General features: G+C 41.7%; 3 protein-coding genes across 6 annotated transcripts in view; all 3 read right to left on the bottom strand.

Annotated features, from left to right (window-relative positions):
- Window positions 1–8,597, bottom strand: part of myo5aa (myosin VAa) — a 52,249-nt gene extending 43,652 nt beyond the window's left edge. For 2 of the 4 annotated variants that reach the window (XM_071488136.1, XM_071488137.1), the window contains exon 1: window positions 8,335–8,595. In XM_071488136.1, coding sequence (XP_071344237.1) covers window positions 8,335–8,361 — 27 coding nt within the window. In that variant the 5' untranslated portion in view covers window positions 8,362–8,595. Of the gene's footprint in view, window positions 1–8,334 lie in introns of all 4 variants that reach the window. The other 2 variants (XM_071488134.1, XM_071488135.1) reach the window with 2 other exon arrangements.
- Window positions 8,598–12,181: 3,584 nt separating this feature from the next.
- Window positions 12,182–15,975, bottom strand: arpp19a (cAMP-regulated phosphoprotein 19a). The gene is made up of 3 exons (XM_071489192.1): window positions 15,798–15,975; window positions 14,824–14,946; window positions 12,182–13,891 (listed from the first exon to the last, which is right to left on the bottom strand). Exons 1-3 carry the CDS (start codon window positions 15,852–15,854, stop codon window positions 13,721–13,723), a joined length of 351 nt encoding a protein of 116 aa, XP_071345293.1. The 5' UTR covers window positions 15,855–15,975; the 3' UTR covers window positions 12,182–13,720.
- Window positions 15,976–17,757: 1,782 nt separating this feature from the next.
- The window catches only part of atosa (atos homolog A), a 31,302-nt gene continuing 25,794 nt past the window's right edge, over window positions 17,758–23,265 (bottom strand). The window contains exons 6-12 of the mRNA XM_071488503.1: window positions 22,546–22,671; window positions 21,650–21,738; window positions 20,437–20,533; window positions 19,928–20,086; window positions 19,761–19,829; window positions 19,140–19,339; window positions 17,758–19,046 (exon numbers count right to left, since the gene is read on the bottom strand). Of these exons, the coding sequence (XP_071344604.1) occupies window positions 18,893–19,046; window positions 19,140–19,339; window positions 19,761–19,829; window positions 19,928–20,086; window positions 20,437–20,533; window positions 21,650–21,738; window positions 22,546–22,671 (894 nt within the window). The 3' untranslated portion in view covers window positions 17,758–18,892. The remainder of the gene's footprint in view (window positions 19,047–19,139; window positions 19,340–19,760; window positions 19,830–19,927; window positions 20,087–20,436; window positions 20,534–21,649; window positions 21,739–22,545; window positions 22,672–23,265) is intronic.

Below are 23,265 nucleotides of genomic sequence, written 5' to 3'. Positions count from 1 at the left end.
CTCAAATGTCTCTGCACTGAGCTGGCACTCATATGCTGCATGCATGTGTATACACGCTGCTCGGCATGTGAACTCAAGCAGCCAGTGAGAGGCTGACGTTTTTGCTGGTCTGTAACTTCATTTGTTTTTCTTCATCAGGGCACTGGCCGTGGTCACACTGATGCAAGGGTCACATGAATTCTGTGCGGTGAATTTGTGTTGATATAGACTGAGTGTACGGCTCAATGAGGAACTAGCTAAACTAGCTAGTGTATTAACTACTACAATACGGAGATAACGCGCACAAACAATGCAACACCTTGTTCCGCTTTGATGTGCAGCCAGTCAGTGACAGATGCTCTTGAAATGAATGGTGACATATCCAATGTATTCAGTGTGATCCTGCTCTGAGCCTACGACTAATTGCTTTCCTTTCGCTGTGGGAGCAGTCGGGTGACTTCTGATTTGGTTATTACACTAGATTAAAAGGGGCACTCCAGCAGTTTAGTATTGGACTTCTCTAAGTTTGAGGGATTCACATTAGACAGATTTAAAGAAGAAAAAATGAAGCAGCATAGGCCGAGATATTCAGCCTTTAGTCCCTACTATGGGTCAAGCTTCAACATTTACAACTAGGCCTACGCCCAACAATCATTTTCATTATTGATTAATCTGCCAATTATTTTCTCTATCATTCACTTGCTCTATAAAATGTAAGAAAACTGTGTCAAATACACCTTATCAGTCCTTGGTGATGTCTTATAAAATCTCATTTTGACCAATTGTCCAAAATCCAAAGATATTCAATTTACCATCATATAAAACATAAAGAAGCAGCAAATCCTCACATTTAAGAAGCTGGAACCAGCAAATATTTGGCATTTATGCTTGATCAATGACTAAAATGATTAATAGGTTATTAAAAAAAAATGTTGATTCGTTTTCTGATGATTGACTAAGCAATGAATCGACTGATTGTTGCAGCTCTAAATGCAACTCAGTAGAGTCCTTTGTTAGCCCCCTTCGTGTCTGGTATATGCCTATGTCTTTGATGGAGTGCCCCTTTAATGTGGTAAGATTAAAATAAATCATTTTCATCATTTTGAGAGTTGTAATGTGATGCGATGGCAGTTACAACTTTTGGTCATTACCTTATCTGATGATCAGAAAATGATTTAATCACCACTGTTATGGCATCTTATCAGCATATGAGAATTCAAACAGCACCTTAAAATGGGCTTTGTTTAAAACAATGCAAACACAAACAACACAAAAATAATAACACAAATACTTCAATTCTTGTCCTTAATACCACTCTGTTTATAGTATTGGATTACTAAGATACACAAAAATGCCACAGAGCATTCGGGTTATAAGGAATGTCTATAGACAGCTATTGTAATATTTTATCATTTCTACAATAAATGTGCATTATATTGATCGTATTGGAGGGCAACACTGATTTAGCAACATCAGTACACTAGGAGCAATCTACTGCTTTTCTGACACATCAACTAGACCTGTTTGATGACACCATTTCTTTTTTATCCAGTAATTACTAGAATTCATAAACAGTAGCAACAGACAGACAGTAGCTACATCCAGCCTGCTCTTTCCCTCTCAGTAGCTGTCAGCAGGTCAGTTCACAGCAGGCAAAGGCTGCACCTGAAGGTACAAGGCTGCACTGATGCTAATCCTGGTTTAACTGAGACAAAGGATCAGGACCTGATTAGGCTAACTCAGGGTTTAACACCAGCTAATCTTATTCCAGTCAACTACACCACAATTTCATTACATTCACATATGGCTGCAGGTTACCACTGCTGAAACTGCTGCAAACACAATGGCAAAAGCTTCTCCTTTTGGTCATGAACCACAGAGAGAAACACTGAACATGGAATAATGTAGGCATCCAAAAGGAGAAGAAGAGGGACAGTAGGTCTGGATGTGTTTACTTTAATAAAACTGTTTCCATCCTAAGCTGAATACATGGAGCTCAAAGACGGCTGTGATCTCTTAATATAAAGACAGAGGACTGGACATGCTCTTTTTATTCTTTAAGTTAGCATATTTTGGCAGATGCCATGAAAGTCATATTCATTTCATCTGTAAATCTAACCCCCCTTTGCTCTTGATTCTTCTGCGACACCCCTGGGTGTCAGATCGGTCCTGCAACTGAAGGACGTTGGACAACTGAGGTTTGGAGGTCACACAGATCAGAGCATTGGGAGAGTGTGTGTGTACAGTGTACTCTATGTGCATGTACTGTAAGTGTGTGTAAGTGTGTGTGTAAGTGTGTGTGTAAGTGTGTGTGTGTTGGGGGGTATAAGGCTGTAACTGCAGGCTGCGGAGAAGTGTTTACAAATCTGCACAAAGTCAACAGCAGATTAGAGAGACTTCACCCTGCTAATACTGAGCTCTGGGCTTTCACTCTTGGACCGGAGTCTCCCTGGCCTGCTGTACCTTCTCTGAACCCACACAGGGTTTTATCCAACTTATCAAACCGTAGGCCGCCTAAATAAATCAGACAACTTTCATTTAGGGTCCAATTTATCTTCAAATATATTAAATTTCTGCATTTAAGAGAACGTCGCACTTATTTTTGCATCGCGACTTCAAAATTTCGTGTTATGTCCACAGAAATTAAATTGAGTCACAGAAGTCTCATTGTGGCCTGTAAGTTAGCTAAACTCTCACGAAATAAAACAATACTCCTCTTGAAGAGGCGACCAGTCCAGCGAGTTAAATAATGTTGTTTTGGAAGAATGTAAGGAATTTAAAGAAGGGCACATCATAAAAGTGACTCAAGTGGACAAACCTTAAAACATTTTACAAAACAGAGTTGTAGAGGCGTCTATCTGGACAGCTGCAGCTGAAAGTGTTTTGCCCCCATATTCTCAGTAAAGCCGTCAGTGGAGTCCCAGACTGCAGAGGCCTCGTCACATGATGCCACTCATGTGAGAATCTGCTGTTTTTCTGCTCAGCTGGGCAGACGCAGCATGACGCCAAGATTTAGAGACCTCCACCCCGGTGGAGAGTTTAGTAGGAAAGACCCTTGATAGTCTCACTACACCCAGTGGTGTTCCCTAACTAGACTCTTGGCACAACTAGCGTGCCAATGTCCAGTGATTGCCAGAGATCAGAGTCTCTTACTAAGAAGCTGTGATGCTGCCCAGCAACTAATCACATTAGTTTAATCACAGCTGACTCCCTCACTTGTGTACGTTATATCAGGGTGGGAGAAAGGGATGTCGGCACACAGTTGAGCTCTTGAGGCATTTAATATAGCACAACGGGCATTTAATAGGCCTAAATATTGGTATCAGACACAATGAGAGACTCTATGTTCAAATGTTTGCTTCAATGCTGCAACTCTAGTCCACCAAAAACACACCAGGGCAAACCTTAGAAAGGAGATTTCTATGATATGTGAGTCTGCAGCACAAGGTATCATTCAAAAGTAGAACACACTGCTTCTCAAACCAGAGCCAGTTAGGACGTCAGCGCCTGCAGCACAGGCACTCAGCGCTGTACCTACATGCACGGGTGCGAAACCACTTTAGGCTTCCTGTCACTGGATTTTGACAATCGGAAACAAAGATTATGTTGTTATTCAGATTGAGGCAAAAATCTGATTTGATGCTAATTGAGAGATTTTACCGCCCTGCTGATTTCAGTGACATAACTAGGTGAGTTTAGAAGAAGGGTGTGTCAGGACTGGGGCTCCGTGTTCCCCCAGTAGAAAGACACTGCACCAAAATCAAGACCAAAACTTAAAAGCCACCCTTCAAATAACTGCATATGAGCCAAAAAGGGAGAGTAGCTCCTCCTTCAACAGATCAGCCTGTTTAATTAGATTTTTCACATACTACATCTCTACTTCATCAATGAATGGAGGCATGGTGTGGAAAGAATAAAAACTTAAAAAAGGCAAAAACTTACTTCGACAAACATATACTCCAACTCCCGGTTCATGTTGTCTCTTTATCAAGCCTTTAGCTCATGCTGTGAGTCTGCTGGTTTTCTGGACGCCTCCAGCCACACGCGCCACAAGACCAGACACTAACTGATCGAGCACTAAGCTCCAGAGCTCACTGGTGGATGAAACCTTCCCATTGTGTTTGCAGACACAAGCAGTGTTCACTGACGCTCTCCAAAAGTTCCTCGCCCTGTGACAGATGACTGGCCATCCCTGCTGTCTATCACAGATCCGGGCTCCCTTCCTCGATCACATGAGTTCTGCAGGCAGACTCTTGGAGCGAGCTAACAGGACTTTCCCACAGACCACCGACATGGCTCCAAATAACAACTGTCTGACAGATGCACGGACGAGCAGTAAACCTGAATCAATCTCGTTCCTACGGACACACACGATTAAAAGTGTGCCAGTGTTTTAGAAGAGCACAATATCTTAAAGACATTTGTGTAACGTTTACATCAATTTTAATTTCCGAAACTTTTTGCATTGTGTAACAATGACAGTGATTTTGTTTGCTTTAGGACACTGGTTCAAAAACAGACATAATATTGAAATAAGATGCTGAAGCTGTGTTTCTCAAATCATCTCATTAAATAAATAAATAACCGTGACACTGTAACAGTTAAAAAATAGGTTAAATCACTATTTTTGTCATAGACTTGCAGCCCTACTCCCTGCCCATCTGCCTTGGTGTGTCTGTCTGTGTGTCAGGCATTGACTACATGCCAGAGCATATACAACATGACTGCGCAATTACTTTAACCAGGTTATGTCAGTAATCTAATGCACATGCTCTAAATTAGAGCAGGAGGAAAAAAATAAATCCCTAGAGTTGGATAATGTAAAATTCACGAGCTGATGTAGTTGAGATGACGCCTTCAGCACACAAAGCATGACCGCTCTGTTGTGTGACATATCTATACGAACTGCTGAGGTATAATATGATAATAATTAATATTAATATAATACATTGTTGAGTTCTGTCGACTGAGAATGCTGCCTTTTGTTCTCTTTATGAGGCACTGTCATAAGATCATGTTTATCTGTTTACAAATATCAATGTATTACTGTTCCACTTAATTTAAAAAAAATGATATTACAATTACAGCAGCTTTTTACTATGTTTATCCTTCTATCAAAACATTCAATCATTCAAAATTGTTTTTTTTTTGTTTTGTTTTTTTTGAATGACTTTCAATAGTTGGATGGTCAGACTTAAATGCCATTTTGTCTCTCTTCATTCATGAAGGAAACTTTCATTCAGTTAGAAAACTGCGACTGTGCTGTTTGCTATGGGTTGAAACGGTCAAGCACACTGGGCTTTTGGCAGCATCCCAACCAGTGATGCAGCGGCAGGTGCTTTCCTCCCCATCAGGGGTTCATGACACCTCTCACTATGCAACAAAGACGTAATACACAGCGTATGATTGATTTGTGCTTCATAAAAACCTATTCTGGGTAACCTACTGTTTGATTTTACTCATCACTTACACAGAGATTTCGATGCACTGAAGATGCCTGTCATGCGACAGAATATCAAATATGTTAAAAGAGTTGTATTGCATATTACAGCGGGCACGTGACTTAAAAGAATAGTTTGATATCGCTCTAATTCCTGAAAAGTAAATATGAAAATGATGCATATCGTCTTCATCTAACTCAAAAGCAATCAGTGGCAAAGCATCTCTGTATGACTCTGCATCTCCTACATAGTCAGTTTGTGAAATAGGTAATCTGCAGAAGCAAAAGTTTCCTTTTCAGTCCTGAATCAACGCTGAATCTAGTAAAGCTAAAAAAAAAAAAAAAAAACACACCATATGCTTCTTGTGTTAGAGCAAAACACTCTAACAACATGCAGCATGTATTTCTGAAACTTTAGCTTGTGTGAAGAGGAGCCTTTCCAACTCTGGGTCGTCTAATGGAGCAACGCCTCATTTCTATTTCCAGGAGAACGTCCTGCCTCGCTTTCATTTCTGCTTCTGGTTACACAGCACTGTTTCATCACCTCCGATTTTAGTTTTGACCATTATTTTTATTTTTTTTACTTGGCTAAAGTGGATGTAACAGACTGAATTGAGTCTAATGAAAAAGTCTTCACCTCTGACTCACCTCTCTTTATACAGGTGGTCAGGTCAGGCAAGAGCCAAACGTACATGTGTGTGTGTGTGTGTGTGTGTGTGTGTGTGTGTGTGTGTGTGTGTGTGTGTTTTAACCACACAGCTCAGACCCACTCAATAAGCTTCTATAAGGCTGACTCATACACACAAAGGGCAGAGTGTTTTCTCCCCCTGCACTGGAAAAGTAAATCACAGAGAGGGGTCTGACATCAGAGGCCGACTTCTAAAACAGACTCCACCATTCAAAGCAGAGACTAACTTTAGGTTTCCTGACATATACATCCAAAGCTGTTCCTTTGCAAATGAAACCATTTAACACACGTCAAGATTCTTATGAAATAAGACACTCAAATTGATGGTTGGTGACAAGCCAAACCCTGCTGGCAGAGGGAACAAATTTAGCCGCCTCAGCCAAAATCTACTAGAATTTGGTTGTGGCTGGTTTTTATTTCACACTCAGGTGCTATTTAAGCAAACTAAATGTATCTAAATATTTTTTTTTTTTTACTTTTCCCAAAAGCGAGAGAAAGCAGGCAGAAGCCCTTTTTTGTCTTAAATTTAAAATGTAACATCTGCTGCAAGAAAGGGTTACTTTCATTATAGATTAATTAAAGCCATTTTCATTCATTTAAAGTCACCACCACAGCTATTAGTGAGACACAATTTCATTAGCAAAAATCATATCCTAGAAAAATCTGGAAGCATTTTGCAAAACACTGAACTCCCAGCTGGGACATTTGGAACAGAGAAAAGCACAGCCGACCAGCTAGAACATTAAAATCTTTAACTTTGTGTGCAGCTCTGATAAGTTTCTTGATTTATCAATGAACTGTTTGGTCTATGAATTTTAAAAGATAGTATAAAAAAAAAAAAGAAGCTCATCACAAGGTCCTTAAGTCCAAGATACTGTTTTCAAATTTCGTATTTTTTCCAGCTAACAGCCCGAAAAGGAAAAAAAAAAAAAATTTTATTATAAATAATGGCTACAAAACAAAACATAACAAAAAAAATCTCTCTGCTCAAATAATTTATAAATTGTTGCCAGTCAATTTTCTGTCGATCAGATAATCTGTTCTTTCAATGACTGTTTCAGAGCTTAATGCAACACTTGTGTCTTTTTGTTTGCTTCTCTGCTTAAAGATCAGGGTCAGCTAGGCGACAGGACCGGGGGGGGGTGGGGGTTAAAAACATCATAGACAGAACTGAATGTGGAGCACTTATAATACACTCATTCATTTTAGTGCCAATTGTCACCATAACACACATTATCACCTTTTCCCTCCAGCACAACAGTCAATCAGTCTGAACACACCAGCTGTCAAAGAGGAGAGGGGTGGGTGACTCATCTCCTTCCACACACACACACACACACACACACACACACACACACACACACACAATTTTCTGTTTCACATTTTCACAGGCTCAGAAATACTAGTGCAGCAGCAGCATGGACACTTATGACCTTGTGAGGGCTCAGTGCAACAGGCCTGCTCAGCAGCAGTGTCGTGTGTGTCTGTGCGGCCACACTGAGGCTCCAGGGCCTCCGCTGCTCTGAACATCCTGGATGCTCGGAGGGAGGATGCTACACTGTCCGGATGCTGCGCTCATCGTCTGAAGGGCTCCGCTCACATCCCAAATAACCGGACAAGCGACGACACTGATGCGAAAGACTAACGCAACAGATGCACAGGTTTGAGCTCAAGCCAAACATTACGGCTTACAAGCGTAAAACCAAGAGCCTCCATGATGGCTGGCACCGCCTTTGCATCATCCCAACCCCCCAGCTTCCAGCGGGAGGGGGGGGGGGGGGGGGGGTGTAAAACACGAAGGCCCGAGAGAAGAAGATGCCTTGTTTTGATGAACGAACAAGGTGACAAATGGCCGAGAAAAGATGACCCTGATCTGCTTCATGTATGAGTATGAGCCGGAGGGCTGTTGCGAGAAACAGGGGGCGACTCTCTGGCGCATCTGTGAAGGTTGTCTCCTCACCGGCTGCACCATCTCAGCGCTGACCCAGCATCTCGCTGCCCGTCACACAGACACGTTTTCATTCACCTACCACCAAGCCTGCTAATATGAGGAGAAACGCGCACTCTTCTGTAGCGAAAATCACACTCTCCGCTCGCTCGCTGGGGAAAAAAACAACCATCACATTTGAGGGCGTTTTGAAAAGCCGCTGAAGCCGCGACTGGGAGCGTTTATTTATCCGACCTGCTGGCAGCCGGCAGAAGACACGCAGACGCACACTTGCTTTACCTTTGTGTACAGCTCCGACGCTGCCATGGCGGCTACTCGCGACGTGCTCTCTCCGATCTGGGCTGAAGCTCGGCAGGTCTCCGCTCCGCATGGGACTCGGTGTGTGTGCTCATGAAGCGGGGGGGGGGGGGGATCCTCGGTGGCTGCAGGGACTCAAGGTGAAGATGTGTCTCCCATCGCCATCATAGCCCCGAAATGCTCAAGGCTGCTGAGGTTTCGGTGCCTCACTTTGCATTGTGGGTATGATGGATGAAATGATTCAGCCAAACGCACAGAGGGCTGTTACTGCCGCCGCCTGGAAACCCGCGCCCCCAGGTGGTTAAAGGTCCATAGTACACCAACAAAAATATATATTTTTGTTCTTACGCCACACAATGTAGTTCTGGAAAAAAAAAAATCGGGGATTAGGCAGGACGACCCTATTTCATATGTTTGTATTTTCCCTTTACCAACAAGGTTTATGGATCAATCAATAATCAATTTCTGGGGAAATTGCGGTGGGATTGCTGCCTGCTGCATAAGATGAAGCTAAACTGCGTTGCTGGCTTGAATGTGTATGGGGGGGGGGGGGGGGGGGGGGGGGGGGGGGGGGGGGAATGAAACTGTAATTCCACGATTGCATTTTTTCACCCATGTATGAGTTCTTGTGTCACAATGGACTTGAGCAAAGCAGGAGAAACAGTCAGAGGTTCAATTTGAAAGTATTTCACCTTTTGCTGTCAGTTTGGTGTGAGTATTTACAGTTGAGTGGTTATATTTCTACAAATGAAAGAAAGCATGCATACAGGTCCAAATCTATCCTGTTATTTTGAATAAGGTAACAAACATCAGTACATTCTCTCTTTAAATATATAATGATCCATATAATCACCTGAGAACAAACCCAGGAGATTAGATGCACTACTTCACAACAAAATAAACATGACTTTTGTGGAAATGTAATGTAAAAAAAGACTAGTCACTCAGTGCACTAGATTTACAGAGATTGAAAGAATTTGAAGTGTATTATAACAAGTGATAAAGGGCTTATTCTCATCCCAGTTCACAGCAGAGACGCAACCAGCTGTGAATATCAGTGCAGACCAGTAGGGCTGGGCATAAATGACACAATGTCCACTGTGATATGCAGTATTTAGTGTTATTGGACACTTTGTGATCTCCCACTATTGTGAGTTTTTAAAAAATGAAGATATATGTATACGATGACAATTTAATGTGTAGCAAAGGGGAAACAACAGTGAAAATGTCTTCATGTTGATCCTCCATTGGGACAGGAGAATGAGAAAAATTTAGAAATTTTGACAAGGAAATGAACAATGTCTGCAACACTTGAAGCCTGCTGTATGATTGACGATACACTGATAATTGAGTTACTTTCTTAAATGCTAATCAAGCTCCATTAGGAAGGTACTGAACCAGCAGTAAAGTAAACATGGGTCTGGTAAAACCCACATCAGGGTCGGCAGGTCTACATTAGAGCTGCTCTGCCTTGTTTCCCCTCACAGTGAACTAACTATTGGCAACCACAGCTTCTACCAGGACATCTTACTGTGATGAATCTTGAAGAATCAGGGGAAGATATTTGTTAGTTACTTCATAACCGGAATGAGTCATCGTGTAAATCTGCAAGAAATACTCCCCTATACTCAACACAGCATGAAGCTTTACATTGATCCAAGGCTGCAGATTATGTTTACTGTTTAAAACTCCACAGGTTTTATACAATTTTGTCAGGGTATCATCCTTTGCCATTACATATGGGATGGTGAGATAACAAAATACATACAGCACTGTTGAATGAGTGTCGAGTTAGTGTTTGGCATATTGGCACTGCTGGAGAAATTTGGCAGCTTGTACAAGAAAGACAGAATATTACTTTTATTCATTTTTGAATGAGGTAGAGATTATGCCAAAAACAAGATGAAGAATGAATAGGTTTGTACATTGACTGTGTAGTCAGATAAACTCCTCTAATCATCCAGTAAATTAAAAGACACTGTTTAAATTTAAAAGTAAATTTAAAAGTATGATAAATTATAACCTATACATGACAAATTGTATTTCTCAAAAAGACTCAAAGTACCACGGATGTTTTTACTTTCTGTTTACAATTATCTGTGTTGACATTACACATCTTGTGAAACTGATAAGTAATTTGGTATTAAATTGTATGGGGCCTCTCTGGATCACTGCCATTGTCTAATTAATAAATATTCTACAATAATTTATTGTTCATTTTTCAGTAACATCTTGGAATGTAAAATCCCAGCATTGTTCTTTCCACTTAAGAGCAAACCACGTTTCTCTGTGAAAGCCAGAATCAAAATGGCTGAATTACCAGCTCTGGTCTGTCATCTAACAGTCATTTGACTGATAACAAGATATCGAGGCATTATGGACATAATCCTCTATGGAAGTATTTCTGTAACCTGTAGGGGCGATGAGTTGGCTGCCCCCCTTGACATTAGCATATAAAAAGTCCAGTGTCCTATTATCTCTGGTTTGACATGTGACATATTGAGTAAATGTAAGCAGAGTAGAGGACAGGGAGGCAGGATTTAAGTCTGAGGAGGAGCACCTGTGGGTGCAGTGCTTGCAGTTTTCATGGTGGTGAATGACATCACCAGCTGTGTTGCCTCATTAACTTTGTTTCTCGTGTGCCCCAGTGCCAGACCTTTACTCCATTTCCCTCAAGCTGGTGCCAGCCAACCATCACCGCCATGCTCTTTACCTCCAGCCATCTCCAGTCTCCACCATCTCCGGTCCACATGGACCAGCTCTCCACTCACCTGTCTTATCCCCTTACCTGCTAATGAGGATCGCTTCACTCCTGAACCGCTGCTGCAATCAAGTCTCTTTTCAAGAGAACTAGGGAATGAAGGCTTCTGTCTCGTCTCTAGAGTAGTGTTGAATATTTCATAAAACTATGAAATATATCAAAAAACTCAATACACCTTCTAATATCCTAATTGAGCTAAACATTTTGAGCTTTCAAGTAAGTTTCTATATTGAAGCATGTAGAAGGAGTTAAGGTTAAAAAAACACTGGAATAATAAGAAAACATAAAGAACTTTTGAACCTGAGAAGAAGTTGGGATTGCTTTTTCAGCAGTCCCTCTTAAATATATACTTTATTTCATGAGGCTGTCTGTCATAGCTGGGGAGCACTGCTGCAAACTCCACCCTCTATTGAATAAATAAGCTATTGCACTGTAATTCGAGGGGGCCCTCAGCTGTGGGCCCCTACAGTTGACATTATCAATTAGTTTTTATTTTATTCAGGGGGATTATTTAGGTTTTATTAAGAATATGATCATAATATCCTACAAATATAAATGTTTGTCAATTTTGCAGTTGTAATTATGTGTTCATACATTTTATAAGGAATTTGTTTACTGTTCTGTGAAAAAAGAACTAAATTTAAGATAACATTTTTTTTTTTTTAACTTCATTTTCATCAAAAAAGCAATTATCACTGCATGAATCACAAAATCTAACAACCTCCTTGTAAAAGGAAGCATCGTGAAGCTCACGGTATGATGTTCATTTTATACTGAGACTGTTTACGAGGTGTTATTCAACAGACGTCCTTTTATCAACAACTATGTTACTGACGGCCGCAAAACCGGTCAGTTTACCACATAATGGAATAAAGAATCCACATGTTAGCAATAATGTCTTAGACTAACTAAAGGAAAGTTTGTCCTCACCCAAGTTTTCAAAGCATGAGAAAAGAAAAAGATATAGAATAAGACAAACAGTTGCTGTCAGACCTCGTTTAAATGAAATTTTCAGCTTAAACTTACAACATGTCCTAAAACATGTCAACATAACACACGACACAGCAATTAAACATTTGTGCAAAACTATTTTATTTACAAAACAAAATGGCACAAAATGACAGCAGGGCAGCCAAATACATGCACAGCTCAGACAGATGTAATGCTAGCTTAGAGTTACCACATCCCAGGTAAACTTCATCCAGTCAGCCAGGACCCTGGAGAAGCACTACACAGGGCCGAAGACAATTTTAAGATAAAACTACTTTAACTTATGAATATAGGTTTTTCCCAAATCTGAACACAATTCATCACACTCTTTGTTCCCAGTGCCAACTTCTGCTCCCAGCACATTTTTTAACAATAGCTTTCTACTCACACAGCACAAAGACTGGTCCCTACTGACAAGAGTTCGGCTTTCAGGTCCCATGTACTCCACTACCCTCTTCTAGCATGGTAATGCCTCATTCATGACAACTTGGAACTAAAAACTTTGACCCAAGGAGAGGACTGTGTCATCCCCTGAGGCTGAAATGCATGGCCCACCATAAATACAGTGCAAACTTTCAACATTACATTTCAAATTGAAGCCCACAATGGTGTCCCCTCCTCTTTCACACCTAAAAGAAGTTCCTAGTTTTAAGATGTCTTGAATGAACCATCTACCTGCCACCCAGAGCTTTTATGTTGCAACAGAGCTTTTCAGCAGCTGTTTAGATGTCTGTTCAGTGCACCTTAATGAATTCAAAGGGAACTCAGTGAGGTTTGCCTTTGGGAGCCTTGCGTCACACATGCAGTTCCTTATGACACGCTAGGCTTCACTATGTGGTCCTTCAGTATGGCTTCCCCCGTGTGTCACAATCAAATCATTAACAAAATTGAGCATGGCCTCTGGATTACTATACTCAGTCCATCACTCAAGCATATTGACAGCATAATTTAGAATAAGGACATACAGTGAATTATACAAATCTGCTGTTAAACTCTCTAAAAGGCTGTTGTCTGCCCCTGTGCCAAACGAAAGCATGCGTATTACACACACAGACACACACACACGCACGCTCACACACACACACACACATATCTAATCTGTGGAATCCTGATGTCTACACCGAAGCCCTTCAATCACACAAGACGCAGCTTCTGCCTCTTGCCCTTCTCTTCAGCCAGCAAACACTGTGGTATCGATCGTCCATCAGTCGTACAGAAGAGTCACAGTCCGCTCGTCACACTCACACTTGTATGTCCTGTCTTTCAGTGTATCTTACATTGACGTAATGAGAAAATAAAAAGTGACATGGAAAAGTAAGGGGTCAGTGACAGTCAGTCTGGGGGAGTAGCGAGAGACAAAAACAAGGACAGGAGGCAGTAGAAACAGGGCCAAGTGGGGTGAAAGTAAAATAAACAGGATTTGAAGGTATCAGCTAGCCAGTTCACTGAGGGCTAGGTGTGGGTTCTTGTTCAGTGGGGTCCAGGCTGTTGGGGAGGGGGCGGAGGCTGGGGACAAGTGGTACTGTAAGGGGGTGGGAGAGGTAATGTTACAGCTCTGAGACTTGAGTGGGGTTAGGGCTGGGAGGTGCTGCAAGGGATGTTGAGGCTCTGTGTGCATCAGCCTGCCAGTTTACTGGCTACCAGAGAGGGTTTCCTCTGGGGCAGGTCCTGGGGCGTGGGGATGTGGTCCCCTGTGATCTCGGTCTTCTCTGGTGCAGCTGTAGGCAACTGTTTGTTCTTTATCTTCGCTTTAGCCATGTTGTAGTCACCTGAGTCAAAATACTTTTGCTGTAGAGAGACATAAAATTCAAATTTAAACAGTGGAAAATGCCCTAGCACCACTAAATAATGCATCTGGAACATTCAATGTTTTAAATATTCTAATTACATTGTAAACAGAATGAATGAATAAATAATGAATAAATCAAATAATCAACTTATCTTTTCAGAGCTCAAGTATTCAGACAAAAATTCTGTTTTCAGTGTAGTTAATTTTTCAATTACTTTAATTCTGGATTATTCAACTGATAACTTAGTATGGCAAAATATGGCAAGTGTCCATCACAAGTTATTACTAGAACCTAAAGTTATAACTTCAAATTTCTTGTTTTCCCTGACCAGCAGGCAAAGGTTTAACAATGCCATGAAAACAAAGAAACTGCAAACTCTAACATGCCACCACCAAGTGTTTGTTGGTAGTTTTTACTTGATAAAGTCTGCTATTATGACTGTCCACTCATTCTGTCAGTCATCCCAGTATCACATTGGATGCCATAGTAAAATATATGGAGACAAGCCAAACCCTAGTTGCCAGTTCACGTACGTATAGGTAACCCAAATAACCAAATAAATAACAACTGTGCAATAAATGCTGCTATCATGATGGTTGTAAAGTTCAGGTTTTGTTGAAACAGTTGAGTGGTGTTGCTTCAACTTTATGGTCACGCTGGAAACCGCAGCTTGTGGTGTTGATGTGTATTGTGCTACACTAAGAGGCTTTTCCTAATGCAGTTTGTTGTCGTTGATATAAGTGATATGCTTCGAAGAGGTCCAGTAAGTTGACCTTAAGGCATTTTATTGAGCAGCATTAGTTGAGATCTACCCAGTAACCTGGCTGTGAGTGTAAGTGCAATGTTACTAACCACAAATGACAGAGGGTTCAGAAACAGTCCTCCAGTGAGGCCTAAATGTTTAGCAGACAAACACAAGAGATAACTCACCCCCTTTTGGAGGCGTTTACGAAGCAGATCAGAGCCTCCAGGTTTATTTCCTAAATTTGGGTATCTGGCCTTCAGTTTAGCCTCCTCTGCCTTCTCAGGACTGATCACCTTGTCCTGTACCTCCTGAAAAAAAAAAGCAGAAGCATTGAGATGAGAGTGCGACTTCTTGCTCAAAAACCACACAGTTACTTGCACAACAAGAGAGCGTATTTACCAGCTGCCTCCAGGCCTGTATGCCGTCTGAAGGCACTGCGGTACGGAAATAATCTCCCTGTTCATGGTAGACCTTCATAAACGTATGCGTCCGTTAGCCAAAACCTACATTTCTGAAAACATCTGGACTGCAATGCAACACTGCCGATGGATGTTAAATCAACATGAGCAAGGGTGTTTAAATATTCACCTGCCGGGTTCACATTACCGCTACCCTTGGTTGTGTAGGTCCGGCGGGCTGGGCGGTCGGTCGGGATTAACACTGGCAGTTAATGTGGCCGCTACAACTGTTTGTTGTGTACGTTACAAGTGGCTGAGATGGCAGCTCTTTAGCGACACGCATATCTGCGCTAGCTCAGCGTAACTGGAGATAATATTACTGTAACGAGGCTTCAAGCCACAGCGCAGAAATCGGCTGGGCTAGCGTTAGCAGCTGAGCTAACTGTTGCCGATGATTCGCCAGTGTGTGAATGTCATGACAGTTAGCCTAATGCTAACATTAGCCAACGGCTCCCCGGACATTCACAACCAACCGTCTGAAACATTCGCTGTTAGCGACCTGAACATCTGAACATCCGGCCGGCAGCGCAAAGTCGCTGCACAGTTTGACAAACAACCCGGACTTGCTGGTTGTCTTTAGGCTGATATGTCAACAATAAGAGCGGGGCGAAGCAGCTAGCGCGATGCACCGCAGCGTTAGCTACGACAAAGTCAGTGGCGCTACCTCTGCTGCTCCACATGCTAAAACACTGCACATCTACCTTCTCGTCCACTGGGGTCTCCTCGGTCGTCTGCGTTTCTTCGTTATCCCCCGACATGTCTAAACGATCGTGATCTCAGACCAGGGAACTGCTCACTAGTCAGACGACTTCTCCACGGATCCCCTGCTCCGACTTTCCGTTCCCATACGACTGCCGCCGAGCAGCGCTCGCTCCCGCACAAGAAATACTACGTCACATGCGGAGACACCATGCGCGCTCCCGTCCGGGCACTCCTGTCGTGCACCAGCACCCATCGGTGGGATCGGATTTACGTTGCATAATGTACCGATCAGCTGTTAGACCCATGTGCTGTGACACAAATCCAGATTTCAGTCAAATCCTCAAATCCGGAGGACGGCGAGTGCTGCACCGATTAACGAACCGAGGCTCGGTTCATTTCTCATTGTTTTTCCATACAAACATGTTTCTTCACGCAGTGTGTTTGTGGCAGAGACTGAATGCTATGCGGTTTCTGTTTTTCTTTCTCACCGTGCCAAATTACTGAGGGACTAAGCCGCAGAGCACGCATCTGTAAAACACGACACTTTAGGGACAGCAGGGCCACAGGCTATCACCATGCAGGAAATAAATGATGCATACAAATGCAGTGAGGCTGTGCAGATGCACTCAAGGGCCCAGGGGCCACCATGTTAGACGACCACCGCCACTTATTTCCAGCTATGTGTGCCAAACTGACAGCAGTACACACCTACTGTTGTCAAATGCTGTAGATAGTTGGCTGTTCCAGGTGTTACACCCTGTAGTTTGCTATGTCAAGCTGCCCCACCCAACATTAAGAGCCTGGGAATATGTCAGAGCTGTGTAGCACAAGATTACAATTTAAAGTTGTGAACACGTATTAAAAAAAAAAAAACAAAACCATTGGTTGACACAGTTTTGCCTAGTAAAAGAATGTTTTCTCACATTTGGCCTTAATATTTTATTTATCTTTCTACTTTTGAAAATGTGTCAACTATAAGCATGCACTATTTATCTTGATCAAAGATATTAGCCATGATAAACATGTTCAGGGTCTACCAGCGCACAGATGTGTGGTTAATGAGGAGTCTTCTCAGTATTTGTCCACTACAGTGGAAATGATGGTAATAAAAACCAAAACTGTTGTATACCTTTGGTTTTTAACTGAAATACGCTCTGTGGATAAATCATTATGATTAAACTCTTAACATTGACCCTGCTATCACCTTTATAATTGCAAAATTGATGTGAAAAGTTTTATGATAAATTGTATTCATTTTAACTTCTTCATAGTCAAACCAGAATGACTGCAGTATATTAACGTTTGAAAAGTATATACTGTAATTTAGAAATACACCCGTCCACAATAATTTTGTGCCACAGGTCGATCAGTTTCTTTCTTACTGTACCAGTTTTTAAAATCATTTTAAATGTATTTAAAATGATTTATAGGAATCTTTGACATATTAATCCAGACTGAAATTTCACACCTGCTGGTGCTGACTGTCTGTTGAATGTTTTTTAAAGGAGCCAATTACCTTTTGTAATTTAAATACTTAATCTATGCTTTCTTTAACATAATCTACATGTTGTCCTTTATCTGAGGAGCACATTGTGCTACGCTTGTATACAAAAAAACAGGACCAGTATTCAGTCAGAGACTACTGGCCAATGCAGGAATCGAGGACATCAGCAGAAAATCCGCTGTCACATCCCACACATTATTCCTCCCATGTACAAAGAGTTTGGAAATACCATGATTCCTCATTTGCATATTTCTCACTTTGAGCTTTAAATCAGTGTGGTTTATTAGGGTGGGTGTGACATTTGGATGTTTCATTTCTGAATAGCAGCAGAAGTCCCTTGTGTTCTCTTCTTTCCACCCCACCCAACTTCTCCCCAACCCTTTATGTGACTGTGTGGATTTGTAGTGGTAGAACAGAAAGCATGCTGGGAAAATTAAAATCACAAAGAGACAGAGCAGATTTCAAGTTTGCTTTAGAAGATATATAGATATATTTTTTTCAGATTTGAATATTAATGTCAAAAATACATACTATGATATACAGTTTGCACTACATCATCTTAGCATGACGGACGTCACAAGTAGTAACTGAAATATTAATTTAAATATTAAATAAACTGACGATAAGTAAACTGAAAGTGAATGTGTAAACACTAAACTAAGGTTACTTTTTCTATTGCGACACTTCCAATAAAGTGGTTCTGTAACAGTACAAAAGTATTAGAATATTACTATTTTCTGTTTCATTTCCAGTTATGAGAAAAAAAATCCACAGTGCACTTCTGATGTTCTGCTGTGATGCTTTCAGTTGAATCGAGCTTGATTGCTTGTTCGACTTCATTAGTGGTCCATGCTATGTGTTTTTCTTTTTGGACAAGGGGACGGCGTTGCAGCACAGTTCGCCCTCTTCCGTACGCACACCCTCTGCTCCGGGCTCAGGATTCACAGGGTCAAAGCTGAGTTCACCATCAGTTCAATCAATCTAATATTCAAGGATTTAGAAAAAACTTTTTTACCATTAGAAGGGCTTTGTATCACATTTATGAAGAAATTAATAGAGATTTAACACTTATTCATTATGTCAAGTAAAAGTCCAATTAACAATTTGATTTGAGTAAACTTTTTGAGATAATTTAACAGTCTAACTGCTTCTGTAGACAATCACTGGTCTCTACTCTCCTGCCAGACGCTGGAGGGGATGCACACAACAGCAGGAAAAATCATCACCTGTCAAATCTGACAAGGCCTTCTTAACCAGGAGAACAGGATCTGAAGCAAACCCTATATCTATAACTTTTGAACCCTCTCTGATCCAAAATCGCGCACTCAACAGAGAACAAGGTTTCATTTCTGACCAGTCTCCCAGGCTCCTAGTCTCCCTTTGTCAGTTCTGGGTGACAGAAGGGATGAAACTTAAGATTTTGGGCACAGGCCAGGTGAGTCTTGTTGGCTGCTGTCCTTAAACCTCCTCTCTTTTCAAATACTAGCCACAGCCTAATGGCCTGTGTAAGAGTCTATCGCTGGCATTGAGGTGTGATTGAAGCTTCAGTAGTGGCCTGCCCGGTGGAGGAGGGAGGGAAGGAGTCAGGCCTCAGCAGCGGGGTGAGAACGGTGGGTCAATGGGGGATTCTGTGAAGGACTGGAGCTCGTAGGCAGCACCACTGTCCACCTCCATGGACTTCCTGGAAAACAACAGACGGATGTCCCTATGGAGGTAGATCTTCCCAGACTTAGAGCTCTGGAACCTGGTTGTAGAGGCAGAAGAAAAAAAGGAGGATGAATAAGGGGGGAGAATCGTTATTGCTGCTGGATAGAGACAAAAATGACAATTATCTCACCTCAGATGTACGAGGTAGCGCAAGGTGCGTCCCTGGCCCAGGGTGAGGGGCTTCCTGCTGGTCTGATGGTTTGTGTCACGGCGGACGGGAACGGAGAAGGTCCTCTGGCGTAGGAAGGTCTGGTGTCCAGCTGGCATGGCTCGTAGGTCATACATCACAACAAACATCTTTACCACTGTCTTGTTAGGGTTGAATAAGGTCTGAGTGGTAGAACCAGAGAGCATTGCTGGATTTAGACAACTCTGTGTGACCACACTTCATCAGATTTAAATAATCTATAAAGACTTTACAGCAACCTTACATGCTGTGAAAGATACATAGAATCAACATCACACTGTACATATGATCCTGATAATGTAATTAGAGTATATAAAGGAAAACGCCTTTAAAATTTGTAAGTATAATCACCACAAATGAATAAAATTTGCCCTTGAAACTCTATGTAAGACAATAAACCTTCTCTATAAATCTCTTGACCTCTCTCTATCTTCTCTATAACCACTAGGGGTCTCCCTGTATTTTGGTGTAATCTGCTTTTTGTTCTCAGCCATTTGTCCACCATGATGCAAACATTTCATAGCATTTCTATTCAAAAAACAAAAAAAAAAGATTCTCACTCACCACTTGAATGGTTCCTGATGGTGGTACACGGTAGCCCCTTTTTCCCAGGGACTCCAGGTTTATCACACCCTGTGAGAAAACATATGATAACACCATGTCACAAACAGGCACACGAAAGTTGTACAAATATGGATAGAGTCTTGACTGACTAAAAAAAGTCATCTCACCATATATGGTGAGGGAGCGTTGTCATCAGAGACGCTGTAGAATGACACATCCACAGGTAAGGTCAGGTGACTGGGGCAGAAGGACCCACTGGCTCCAACCTCTGCTGTGAAACCCTCCACTGTCCCTAAAGGCTCCAGGCGGTAGTTTAACACACACTCCTGGAGAAACAGAGTTCAGGTTTACACATTGATTCTTTTTATTCCTCTCACAGCCCAACACATGTATGATTTTTACTTTTGCCTTTGACTTTTTCATCAAGGGCAGAAATTCAATTTTTCTGCCTGTGAGTAAAATGACTGGGGAAAACAGAATAAACACAAACATAGCAGCCAAGATGTACAAGCTACTAGACCATGGCTGGTCCCTGTTTTCTACTTTCAAGAAGCATGGCAGCCAAATTGATTCCCTTTGTGACCGTTCTGTTGGCACTGAATGGCACGGGTACAAGTGAGCCATTTTCAAAAATGATTATGGCAATAGACAGAAGACTCAGTGTGTGTCTGTGTACCTCAAAGTTTCCCAGCAGACTGAGACTGGCAGGTGGAGCGCTGGCACTGAACAGCTGCTGTGACTCGTCCGTGTACCCCTCTCTCTTTGGACACACCCTGAAGGGATAAAAACACACACACCTGATCAGCTTGTTTTCGGTGTGTGATGTGTGAAAGAGCATCTGAAGGTTGCCTGCATGACAAACATTCCTGGCATGTCTGAATAGACCTGTGTCCTGGGTGAGACTGAATGATCTCAGGCTTTTTGTGTGTAAACAAAAGTAATATCAGCCATCTCAAAAGGTTTTTTACTCTGACATCTAAATTCACTGAAGGAACAGGCAGAAAAAATGTAATTTGCGTTTGTTGGTCACACATAGACATAGACAGCCACATATTTATTAATCAAGCGCATTTTTCTTTTATTGCTTTTAGTCTAAAAAAAGAAAATCATGTATGGAAACATGACAAAAATTGAGCTGAATTTGTCCCGTGGCTGAACTTTAACCCCTGAATGCCAAACTCTTGAAACATCTGCTTTATCAAAAGCAGCACTGAGCTGCCACCCACATCTGCTGTGTGTAGGCAGTGCCATGAAGCTCTGTGCATATACAGCCAGTTCAGTTCTGCCTGCCATTTTGAGCTGAATGTGCGTGATTCTAGATGCAGCCACAGTACAGCAGAGCTTCAGCAGGTGGCAGCGTGAGAAGAATGGTCAGCAGAACAGGAGTGACCTAACCTTACCACTCAGAACAACACTCTTATTGTTCGATCTTTCAACACACAAACAATACGTCTATATCCTATTGTTGGTCCAAGGCTATGTTAGTTTCTGAGGGTTTGAATGTGGTTGACTGTAGAAAATGTTTTTTCTCTCATATAGATCCTTTATAATTCTGGCAGTTAAATAAAAAAGTCTAATCGTAATAATTTATCTTTAAACACAATCAAATAGAGTTTTCCTTGCTTTCAGTTACACACAGTAACAGCTGAAATGCTACAAAGTGAGAAAAACAAGCAGGTTTGAAAATGATGATAAACAGTATGAGTAACTTGATCCAGATGGTACTATAATCAACAGATGATGTGGGAGGTAAAAGAAAAAAATCTTCGTCCTTTAACAGTGATTAAAACTGCATTAAACCTGTCAAACTGCCCTGACCTCCTCATGGACAAACTGAGCGGCAGTCTGGTAACTACAGTAACATAGATCCCAGGTGAGGAAATGTGTACCTTTTCCCAGAGGCCCAAGGCAACCCCTTACAGCCAGCCAGAGAGGTGTTCAGGTCAAAGTAGCCTGTTTGAGTTTTCCTCTGAGGAACCTGAAGCAGACACACAATACACGATTAACCAAGAGAAACTGTCCCATTATCACAGGTTAAAGCTTGGAAGTTTGTTTCTTTTTTGGAAAAATTGGCACTGTGAAGTTGAAAATGCTAAGATCACAGGAGAGACATTTAAAAGCAGAAGCTGTGTGAGCAGTTGTCAATGAAGGGAAAAATACATTTCAAATCCCCCATTCATTCAAAAATATTAACATATGATTATAATCTCTATGTGAACATATGTGGACTTGGGGAGATTGTGAGACCAAAAGAGTGTGTGTGTGAGCACATTTTAGTGTTTACATGTGTGAGTGAGACAGATCAGAGGACAGGAAACTGCCATGATCAAGGAGTGCGGTCATTTCACAAAGTCAGTGCAACAACTTACTGTGGCTGATGAGGCACAGATGATTCACGTTCCTTACCCGCCTATGTGTGTGTGTCTCTGTGTGTTTCTGTGTGTACATTAACCTCAGCTAACTACTGAGTATCCCAGCAGCAATAAAAGCTGCTGCCAGATATTCAAAGTCTCTTTATGACAAACATTCACAGGCCTCCTTCTTAAACTGATGAAAATACAGTGAGTAATGCTTCAGATGGCACGATGTAAAGGATAGTGAGTGTGGTGTTATGACAAACACAGCTGCATGGATACTACTGGAAGACTATTAATCATGACTAAGCAACTGAGTGTGCCTGTAAACCTGTATGCGAAGGTGTCATTTTAACAAATGTACAGAACAAAAAGTGATAATGACTGAGAGTTTCACTGTGAAGCTGTGTGTGTGTGTGTGTGTGTCTTACAGGGCTCGAGAGCAGTGGCAGGCCAGTGCAGGGATGGAAGGCCTTGGTTGCTGTGGCGTCTAATGAGTGGCGATTCTGTTTCTTCCAGCTGTTGCAGGGGCGCAGAGGGGAGGGGCTGTGAGCACGCTGGAGCACAGAGATGGAGAGAGATTAAGATCAAGCGTACAAGTAAACCGTAATAATCTGTATTTATTAAATCATGTTCTGGTGGATCATGTGCCATTTTTATTTCCGCTCAAGTCCCACATGATTCCTGCAAAACACTCTAAACAGTCCTTCCTGTCTGAGATGTTAAATAAACAAGGCCTACTTGTGAAATTAAAGGAAAAGTTTTGGGAAACATGATGATAGAGGATTGATGTTGACGATGTCTAAAATTTACTCACTAACTAACACATCATGTCTTGTTTGCCTAAACCAGTGGTTTCAGGGACCCCCAGGGGTCTCTTAGAGTGCTCCTGGGGTCCTCAACAAAAAGAGGAATAACATATTTTCACTTTAATTCCATGCAGTAACACAATGACAGAATGTATGAGAATTTTGGTCATGGGTGCCCACACACATACATCTAAAGCCAAAAATCTTATCAGATGAGGGTCCCTGGGACAAAATCTTATCTAATAGGGGTCCATGGTCTAATTTGTGTCAGTTTAGGGGTCCTTGATGTGAAAATTAAACCACTGGTTTAATCCATAACAAAAAGTGTGGAAATGACAAATC

The sequence above is a fragment of the Trachinotus anak genome, unplaced genomic scaffold (genome assembly GCF_046630095.1).
Source record: "Trachinotus anak isolate AG129_WGS33_773 ecotype Australia unplaced genomic scaffold, CSIRO_AGI_Tana_v1 ptg000011l, whole genome shotgun sequence".
NCBI lineage: Eukaryota > Metazoa > Chordata > Actinopteri > Carangiformes > Carangidae > Trachinotus > Trachinotus anak.
This window is presented reverse-complemented; position numbering and strand designations above follow the sequence as displayed.